Source organism: Epinephelus moara, chromosome 17 (genome assembly GCF_006386435.1).
Source record: "Epinephelus moara isolate mb chromosome 17, YSFRI_EMoa_1.0, whole genome shotgun sequence".
Taxonomy (NCBI): Eukaryota; Metazoa; Chordata; class Actinopteri; order Perciformes; family Serranidae; genus Epinephelus; species Epinephelus moara.
The window spans coordinates 6676777-6687702 of NC_065522.1; the positions used below are offsets into that span (position 1 = coordinate 6676777).

The 10926-nt window shown below is 43.6% G+C and overlaps 1 protein-coding gene across 1 annotated transcript in view; it reads left to right on the forward strand.

Moving 5' to 3' along the window:
• Nucleotides 1-649: 649 nt before the first annotated feature.
• LOC126404426 (zinc finger protein 239-like) overlaps nt 650-10926 on the forward strand; it is a 36755-nt gene continuing 26478 nt past the window's right edge. Inside the window, exon 1 of the mRNA XM_050067625.1 lies at nt 650-1062. Within this exon, the coding sequence (XP_049923582.1) occupies nt 970-1062 (93 nt within the window). The 5' untranslated portion in view covers nt 650-969. The remainder of the gene's footprint in view (nt 1063-10926) is intronic.

Genomic DNA, 10926 nt, shown 5'->3' on the forward strand with positions numbered 1-10926 from the left:
TTTAGGAATGTCAAGGTGCCACATATTTTGACTGCTGATGTGCATGTGTTATGGGAACTATAAAGATAGCAGGGCGAGAAGACTTGCTAGGCACTCTTACTGACTGACTGTTCATGCGGTTGTATGTGTGAGTGTCTCCATTCATGAATGCTTATTAAAACTCAAGAAAGACAGCCCACGTGTGAAGATTTTTTCTTTAAACTGTTCACATGTCACAATGCTAACATCATGTGTCAATCAAGTGATTAGTTCATTGAATGTCAATATCTAGATACAGCATTTCCACCAGCACATTCTGTCATGTGTGTAGGCTGAGTCACTTTGAACACCTGTCACCTCACACAGTACAATGACATCCAATAAAACTGCTCTGCCATGATGTACTTTCATTATGCCAAACTTAATCATCATTTGTTTTAACAGTACTAGTATTTATTATTATCATTATTTATTTTATTATTGTTGTTTGTTGATTTCTTTTGAATGTCAAACGAATGTGAATGTCCAATATCAAACTAACTTACTGGTATAAAACAGACCGCTTTGTTCATAATCATATTAGCAGAAATACATTTTTGAACAATGAAAACTGTGTGTGTTGATAATTGTATATTTGTGCAACTTTAACAAAGTGTGCGTGTAGTCACATCTGTATTGATGCGTTGCTCCGCCATGATGTTTTGAATCTTGCCGGGCAGCGACCACGCTGCATTTAAATAGGAGACTGATGAGGGCGGTAAAATGCCGTGCAACGTCTACAATGAAGAAGAAGACGAAGAAGAAGCCCGCGGTGCATTTTGGGTAAGTAGTAGCCCTGCTGTATGCTCTGCCATCATATTACACTGTAGGCGTGTTTAGTATACTGCTCTTCCCTACTACGGTTTCGGACATACTACATACTAATTTGGTCTACTACAATCCATACTACTTGACGCAACCCAGGAGCAAGAGGAGTAGTAGAGGAGCGGAATGGAGGAGGACAAGCAGAACCCGGAGCACCGGAGCAACAAGGTCCCCAGAAGACAAGCAGCAGGCTCGTCCTCTGATAGCAGCGATGTTGAGGTGAGTGTTGATGACGTCATTGATAAAAACGGCTTCACAGCAGCCACACTAAAGACACGAGGAAGAGTCTCGAGGCTCCGTGGATCATCCGCTCATTGTCTGGTTCACTCTGAGCCTCGTGGCGGCCATTTTTTTCCTGTACTGGTTTCCAGTCGGCAAGGCTATTCAAGAGAAGGCTGAGACACGGGGGCTGCGTCCGAAAGGCCCACTGGCATACTGCATACTACTACTACGTACTACCACTAGATACTACTCCTACCTACTAAACAAGTTGGGTCCATTCGGACATACTAAAAGATTGGTGGGAAAACACTCAGAGCAGAGGTACTCTGCCAGCAGAAGGAGTGCCTACGAAAGCACCCCATCTGCTGGTTTGGCTGAGGTACCGCTCCTGTGACTATTGAAATTGCCCACCAGTGACAGTCCATGCCTTGGTCTGCGGTCAGTGCTCCGGGTTGTTCTCAAGGCTATTCAAGAGAAGGGAAGAGTCAAACATGGGGGGATTGCACATGCGCAGTAAAATCTGGTCTGGACTTCCTCAAAGGCTCAGTAGATGGCGTGAGACCGCGGAATAAAGGGGATGTGCATGCATGTCATTTTCACAGCTTATTATTGGACTGTCACTGGTGGCCTGCGTTGTGGGTGAGAATGACAGAGATGCAATTCCAACAACTTCAGGCAGCCGCCATCCAAAAGTCTAAGCAGACCGCACCAAGCGCACTCCTTGATCGCCTGAGCGGATCCTGCGCTTTTTATCTAGCGCCCCTGCTGTCACCCTCCAGCATCGCAGCTCAAGTTACACTGCGCATGTGCAATCCCCCCATGTTTGACCCCGTGTCTCAGCTTTCTCTTGAATAGCCTTGGTTGTTCTGTCTGCTGGGATTCAGGGACAGTGGACTTCCGGTTTGACGGACAGAGACAGTTGGTGATGAAGGACAGGTTGTTGTCTCTGGGTGTCCAGTTATAGTGGAGCTTTTATCAGCTCATGTTTTGTACACATAATACTGACTGCTCTGTGTGGTTTCTTCATGGAGATTTCCCACACGGCGCATTTCGTGATCTTGCGAGAGCTTGCAGAACAAACAACAGGCTTGTTTGCGATTATTTCTTTCTTTATTATGTAGTTACAGTGGTGAGGAATGACTGGTTACATGTAATTAAACTACAAAATAAATATATTTACCTTCTGAGAGAGTCAGTTATTAATTTAGAGACTCTAACAGGGGCGTGTCCAGGGTCTGAGGACACTGGGGGCTCAGCCTCTGTAGGGGGGCACTCTGGTTCCCTGTTTAGTGTGTGTCATTTCGCCTGCTTTCCACATGACTTGTTAATTGTGATGTTAAAAAATATACTGTAGTTTTTAGTAAAGCTGCCCCCATGTACAAGAAATACTTTATTAAAATATTTGCATATAAAATAACATTTCTATCAACAGATTGATATTACTTATACTTTTTCTTTTTCTCTTTTCATCTTTCATGTGGTGTGAAATTATGGGTATATATCATTTTCCAGTAATGCAGTACCTGTTTATGGAAATCTGACAACTTAATAGGCAGTTTTGAAATTTCCAAATCACATGTCAACTATGTTGAAGTCTCCACCCATTATCACTTGATCTGAAGTGTAGGTTATTTTCCAATCATTCACAAGTTTACCTAGTTCTGCAAACATGTCCCTGTCCGCAGCTTTATTATTCTAACCATAAATACACACTAAAATGTAACGTTTGTCATTTATCTCTACTACTACCATTAACCAATGACGTTATGTATCTGTTTTATTGTCAATTATCATGCCTGGAAACCTGTTAAATAATACCATTACTCCAGCTGAATGAGAAGTTCCATGTGCAAAAAAAGCAGAATCGCCCCACTGACCTTTCCAAAACTTTTCGTCAGTCATAACAGAATGAGTCTCTTGTAAGAAAACACATTTTGATTTTTGTTCCTTGCAAAATAAAAAGATTGCTTTTCACTTAACACTGTTTTTAACCCCCTAACATTCAAAGATAAAAAAGAAATAGACATAATCTATAATGTAACTGTTTTCGATATGTCTTTAACTTGCTTATAATGCAGGAATGAAATATGTTGCCCTTAGAACATAACCATACCAACTTATTGGGCTTTAAATTTTGTCTTATGAAGTATTATCAGTTTAAATTCTCATCAAATATACTTGTAATGAAACCATGTATATTTTGACAAAGTGCTTGAATATTACCTTGCTGAAAATATCAGTTATGGGTCAATTCTGTGTCCCTCAATGAGTGCGTAGCCTTCTTTGAGAAAGGCTCTTTTCCCATTTCTTCTGGCTTCTTGCACCTTGGGCCACAGCTTAGCCGGGGCTTCACGATCCTCCTTTGAAAAGTCCTCCTTGAACTGAATGTTCACCTCTTTGCAGACTCTCGCCTCTCTGGATTTTTTTCCATATCTCATCTTGAATAGTTGGCATTGCGAACTGTATGATTATTGGTCTGGGCATTTTGTTGGTAGTGGCGTTATTCTTCTTTCCCAAGCGATGTACTGTGTCCACTGTCTCACGAAGTTTATCCACTATATACTGTTTACGCCGCCATCTTGTATCCCCCTTCGAAAATCCCTTTTGTATGACGGAAGAGCAAGTCAGGATGAAGTTGGACACAAATCTAACCAGCATGCATTGTGTTGCGATCACTGGTGATCAGATCTGCGCAGGCCTGACTCATCTCCAATGAGCCTGAGCTGTTGAAAGTAGCCGAGAGTCAAAATTTAAACCCCGCTATTACAATATGGAGATGGCAGTACAGGGTGATTAGCATGATTTAATTTTAACACTGGCAGGGACGTGTGTGTGTGTGTGTGTGTGTGTGTGTGTGTGTGTGTGTGTGTGTGTGTGTGTCTGTGTGTGTCTGTGTGTGTGTCTGTGTGTGTGTCTGTGTCTCTGTGTCTGTGTCTGTGTCTGTGTCTGTGTCTCTGTGTCTGTGTCTGTGTCTGTGTCTGTGTCCTCCCCCAGGGTATTCTGAAAATAAAATGTGGGCTGTAAAGCCACCAGTATACCTCTATGTATGTGTAGAATGAGAAGGTGTGTGGACACTCTACTAAATAAATGAGTAAAGAGACAGAGCAACAATTATCAGATTTATCTGAAGAAAAAACAAATAGTAATGCAAAAATTATAGCAGAATGCACAGTACCAGTACAAACAACTCACAGTAAATTATACCAATATGTACAGTATCAGTACAAACAACAGTAAACACAGTGGAATTATACCAATATGCACATGTAAACAGTCCCCATTCTAGAATAAACCGTACCAGTACCGTATGGAAACGATGCGGCCGGTTGGAGCTCAAATTGAATGGGAAACAAAGTCCAGTGTTCACTTAGCTGGGCGTAACTTAGCTGGGCGATGTCCGTCGATAGCTGCCTCCGTGAGAAGAGAACAGAAGGAAGGGAGGGAGGTATCACTGTCCGAGGGCTGCCGTAGAATGGCAACGAGGATGTCAGCCGACCAACACTCGCTACCCGCTCCCTGGTTGCGGCGATGCTGCCCAGCTAGGAATGAACTAGCAGCCAGTACAGTACATTCCTCTCTGGTCTAGCTAACATTTAGCAGTGTTACTTACTGATCCATTAGAAAGAAAGCTAGCTGGACATCGGTTTTTAAGCCTCTTTGGTCACGGAGCTCCCTCCATCTCTTGAACGCCTGACTGAGGTTTACTCTTGTTTTTCCTCTTCTTTTATCACTCTCCTTTTTGCTCTTCTTTGCCTCCTCACACAGAGGAGCTCCTTTTCTTTTGCTAGGCCGTTTTTCACTTGTCTCCAAACTTTGTCCGTCTACCATTGTGCTCGTGACTCAACTATCTCATGCCCAACTCCTCATAAGGACCAGCTCCAGTCCCTGATTGGTTGACCGACCAATTTCGCAATACATGACGCGTTTCCTGCCGTAAAGCAGATTTTTTTCCTGCGATATTCTGATTTTACTGTGGCCTCTAGCTTGTGCAACCAACATTATTTTCATAATGATATATTTAGGAAAAGATGCTATCTGTTGCCTCTTTAAATGTAACATTAAAGTTAAGACAGAGGATGATCAGTCAGTCAACATTTATTTCTATAGCCCTTTACAAAACCCAAAGGTACCCAAAGTGCTTAACAACAGTGTCAAATAACAATGAAAGTACATGAAGTAACCATTAAATAAACAACAAGACAATACATAAAAGAAAAACAATGGAAAGTGTGACAGTGCTGCAGGGTATTAAGAGCCTTTCAACATAGATAAAATACATTAAACAGAATAAATGAACCTAAAAAAGGACAGCCCTAGTCAGAATTAAAAGCCATTCTAAAAAGGTAGGTCTTCAGCTTAGTTTTAAAAAGGCCGAGATCAGTAGTGGTGCGAATGTCAGGGGGGAACTTGTTCCACAATCTTGGAGCAGCAACAGCGAAAGAACTGTCACCCCATTGTTGGTAGCACGACCTTGGGACTTCTAACAGAAGCTGACCAGATGAACGCAGGGCCCTGCCACTATCACGGAAAGTTAAAATCTCTGACAAGTAGGGAGGAGCCAGGCCGTTAATAGCATTAAAAACAAACAACAGAATTTTAAAATCTATCCTAAAACGAACTTGAAGCCAGTGGAGTGACGACAGCACAGGAGTGATGTCTTCACGTCTGGGCGTGTTTGTTAATTCTGTACAAGATGAAGACGTGAAAGGGGAGACTGGCTGAGGCCAACATAAAGGGCATTACTGATAATTGATAATTTTATTTTATTCAGGGGCCGACAGTCCTTTTTATAAAGTGACGGTTTTCATCCCAATAAACTGGGCAGCCAAATGTTAGCTGCCAATTTACAGCACGCTGTACAAAGCTACCCACATGACTGACTGATAGTGTTTACCCACACACCGTTTTGCTCTCTGGTGTCATCTCTGGGTACCTCCTCCTGCCCCAGCTGTCACTGTCCCCTCCTGCTGCTGCTCTGTCACTGTCCCCACCTGCTGCTGCTTTCCCCATTCAGTCTATCATCTGAGTCAGACCTCTCCGTCCCTATAACAGGTTAAACTCTGTGAACAAATGTAACCTCTCAATAAAACACGTCAAACGGTCCAATCCCAACCTCCGCCAACTCCGCCATTCCTCACAGCCAATCACACAGCAGCATTTCCTCAAACTGGCACTGCTAAAAATCCATTCACTCAACAACAAAGCACTCATCTTAAATGAATTCAGTACTGACAAAAACCTAGTCTTCCTCTGCATCACGGAAACCTGGCACAAACATCTGGACTATTTTTCACTCAACCAAGCCACCCCCTCCGGATACACTTAAATTGACCAGCCCCGTCTCACTTGAAGAGGCGGCGGTGTGGCCTCAGTCCATAAGAGTGACCTAAGAATCACCATCATATCCACTCCCTCCTTTCAGTCATTCGAACACATTGCTTTTAAACTCCCCGGCCCCACTCCCCTGGTCACTGCTGTTATTTACCGCCCTCCCAAGCCCAATCCATCTTTCCTCTCTGGCTTCTCTGATTTTGTTACACAGCTCTCAGCCATCTCACCTTCTGTTCTTCTCCTCGGCGACTTCAACTACCACATTGACAACATTAACTGCAAACATGCCTCTGAATTTCTTGATCTACTGGACTGCCTCAATCTCACTCAACATGTCAACTTCCCCACTCACAATCATGGCCACACTTTGGACTTAGTCTGCTCCACCGGTCTCACCATCCAACAACTCTCCAGCATCAATCTCCACATCTCCGACCACTTGGCTATCATCTTGGACATTCATCTCCCCACCCCCCTCCCCAAGGACAAACGCATAATATCATTCAGAAACCTCAGATCCATCTCCCCTCAAGATTTCTCAGCTTCTCTTTCCAGCACTCTGTCTACCTTCCCTCCCCCGCTGTCTGATGACCCCAATGAGCTTGTCAACTACTACAACAACACTCTCTCCTCCTGTCTCGATCAACTGGCCCCCATCAAAACCAAATCTGTCTCATTCACACACTCAGCCCCCTGGTACACCCCCGAACTCCACCAAATGAAATCCCACAAGCGTCAGCTCGAAAGACTGCATAAAAAGACCGGTTTAACAGTTCATCGCCAAGCCTACACAGACCACCTCCGACAGTACAAAGCCGCCCTCAATACTGCCCGCTCTACCTACTACTCCAACCTCATTCACACCAGCTCCAATAACCAAAAGGCTCTTTTTTCCACCGTAAACAAACTCCTTAATCCCAGTGACAATATTTCAAACTCATTCACCATTGAAAAATGCAATTCCGTCCTCTCATTTTTCCAAACCAAAATTGACACCATCCACAGTTCTCTAACCACCCCCCACACCCCCACACCCTCCTCACCCCCCTCCACCCATCTTATCACCCTGCCCCTCTCCAAATTCGCACCTGTCTCCCCAGCTGAGCTGTCTAAAATCATTTCAACCATGAAAACTTCCACCTGCATGCTAGATCCCATCCCATCCGCCATTGTTAAGCACTGCTTCCCCACCATCTCCCCGCTTGTCTCAAAAATTGTCAACTCCTCCCTCAGCTCTGCCTCTGCCCCTCCTTCACTCAAACTGGCTGCAGTCACCCCCATCATTAAAAAACCTGGTCTCAACCCTGACATCATGAGCAATTTCCGGCCAATTTCCAATCTCCCATTCCTCTCAAAAATCCTTGAATGTGTCGTTGCCTCACAAATCAAATCCCACCTCAACAATAATGACCCCTTCGAACAATTTCAATCTGGATTCCGCACAAAACACAGCACTGAAACTGCCCTCAAAGTCACAAACGACCTCCTCCTCTCCTCAGACTCCGGCCTACTCTCCATCTTCTTCCTCCTTGATCTCACAGCCGCCTTTGACACCATCAACCACTCCATCCTACTCTCCCGCCTGCAAACCCTCAACCCTCAACATGACTGACAATGTCCTCACCTGGCTACATTCCTATCTCACTGACAGAAAACAATTCATCTTCATCAACAACTGCTCCTCCTCAACTGCCCCCCTGTCCCAAGGCATCCCCCAGGGTTCGGTGCTTGGTCCTCTCCTCTTCATCCTCTACCTCTTCCCCCTTGGTCAAATCATCTGTCGTCATGGTCTCTGTTTTCACTGCTACGCTGATGATGTCCAGCTATACATCTCCACTAAATCCGTCACCCATTTAACCCACTCCACCCTGTCAAACTGTCTCTCCGAAATTAAATCCTGGATGCAAGAAAACTTTCTTAAACTCAACTGTGACAAATCCGACATGATCCTAATTGGTCCAAATTCCCTCACCCAAACAGCCAAAGACTTCCACCTCACCATCGACAACTCCACCCTGTCCCCCTCACCTCACTGCCGCAACCTTGGTATCATCTTCGACACCAACCTCTCCTTCGACCAACACATCAAACAAGTCACTAAAACAGCCTTCTTTCACCTTAAAAACATTTCTCGCCTCCGCCCCTCACTCTCTCGCAATGCTGCTGAAACCCTGATCCACGCCTTCATTACATTCCGCCTTGACTATTGCAATAGCATCCTTTATGGCACAACCTCCAAACTCCTCAATAAACTCCAATATATCCAAAACTCTGCCGCCTCACACCCGCTCCCGCGACCACATCACCCCTGCCCTTCAGAACCTCCACTGGCTCCCTGTTCCACAACGCATCCACTTCGAACTCCTCCTACTCACCCATAAAGCCCTCCACAACCAGGCCCCTCTTACCTCACAGACCTGCTCCACCCTTACATCCCTTCCTGCAGCCTCCGCTCTTCCAATGCCAACCTTCTCACCGTCCCCAAGACCAAGCACAGAACCTGGGGGGACAGAGCCTTCTCCATTGCTGCCCCCACCCTCTGGAACTCCCTCCCAAAACATATCCATGACTACACTGACCTCCCATCATTCAAATCACTACTCAAAACTGACCTGTTCCGTTCTGCTTTTAGTGTTTAGCTACTTTTATTCATTTATTTATTTATTTGCTTTTTCACTCCCATTGTATTCCTCTTTGTCTTCGATGTCTTTTGCTGAAAATTGTTTTTTGATGTGTTTGAACCGTCGCTGTAAAGTGACTTTGAGAACTTTGAAAAGCGCTTTATAAATAAAATGTATTATTATAATTATTATTATTATTATTATTACAGTAATCTAATCGTGAGCTGATGAATGCATGAATTGCCTTCTCAAGGTCCTGCCGATTGAGAAAAGGCTTCACTTTGGCCAAGAGACAGAGCTGGAAAAAGACAACAGAAAACAACAGAACTAATCTGTTTATCGAATTTTAAACCATTGTCAAATGTTACACCAAGATTTTTTACATGTGGTTTAAAAAGGGGGCCAGAGTGCTACAGGTTGTTGAACTAACATTCGACATAGGTGAAGTACAAACAAAATACATTCAGTTTTGCTGTCCTTCAGGTGCAGAAAGTTTCGTGCCAGCCACTGCTTGACGTCACTAATGCAATCCATTAACTTATGAAATGCAGTACTTTCAAATAAATCTGTAAATCATCTGCATAAAGATGGAAAGACAGATTGTGTTTTATTATTATTGATCCCAGAGGTAGCAAACACAATGAAAAGAGGATAGGGCCAAGAATAGATCCCCGTGGCACCCCACAAGGGAGAGATGCATGTGGTGAGTGGAGGTCACCAATCATCACAGAAAAGCTCCTATTAGCCAGGTACGACCTAAACCATTGAAGAGTGGTGCCATGGATGCCTACATACTGCTCTATGCGAGAGGTGAGGTCCAGCTGCACCAGCACACCGGGATTCCCAGCATCCACAGACAAGGCCATATCATTGTGCACCTAAACCAGACTGAAATTTATCAAGAACATACTTTGTCTCTAAAAATGACTAATTGTATAAAAAAACTTTTTCTAAGACCTTAGAAAGAAAGGGCAAATGGGAGACAGGTCTAAAACTGGACAGCACAGAGGGGTCAAAATGGGTTTGTTTTAGGAGGGGCCTAACCACAGCGTGTTTGAAGGCAGCTGGGACAGACCCTGAACTAAAACAGGAGTTAATAAAAACAAGGAGACTTGACCCAACAGAATGGTAAACCTCCTTTAAGAATTTGGCAGGAATAATATCTAAGGGACAGTTAGTAGGTTTCACGCCATTAACCACCTTAGTGGAAAAACGACAGAGAAATTGTCTCAAACTGTTCGAAAACGGCAGACGGTGCCGGAGGAGCACACACATCACCAGGAGAGATAGATATTTTACTAGTATTCTGCCTGACAGATGCCACTTTGTCTCTCTCTCTCTCTCTCTCGCTCTCGCTCTCGCTCTCGCTCTCTCTCTCTCTCTCTCTCTCTCTCTCTCTCTCTCTCTGGCTTTATTGGCATGAGATAACACTGTACATATTGCCAAAGCAAGCGTTTGGAATTCAAAATAATAATAACAATAAAGGAAAACAATATTTACAATAAATTTGTTATAATCTATACTGTTGGTAATACTGTATGTATAATATGTATAACTATGATTGACTCCATCACAGTCATAGTCACATTCAATCAATCTCAGTAATAACAATAATAATAATGATAACAGTAATAACAAAAAAAGAAGAAAACAACAAACAACAAATATGTGTGTCACTTCCTGTCTCTCAGTCTATGGCAGGCACAAAGATTGTGGTAGTTTGTGTTGAAGTTGTGTGTGTGTGTGTGTGTGTGTGTGTGTGTGTGTTGATGTTGATACGAGAAATAAATGAATAAATAAATAATTAAGAATGAAACAATTAAAAACAATTAAAAAGAAGAAGTAAATAGTGAGTTGTGTTTCTCAGGTTCCACTGGCTGTCCTCAGGTCGTGACATGAGATGATGAAT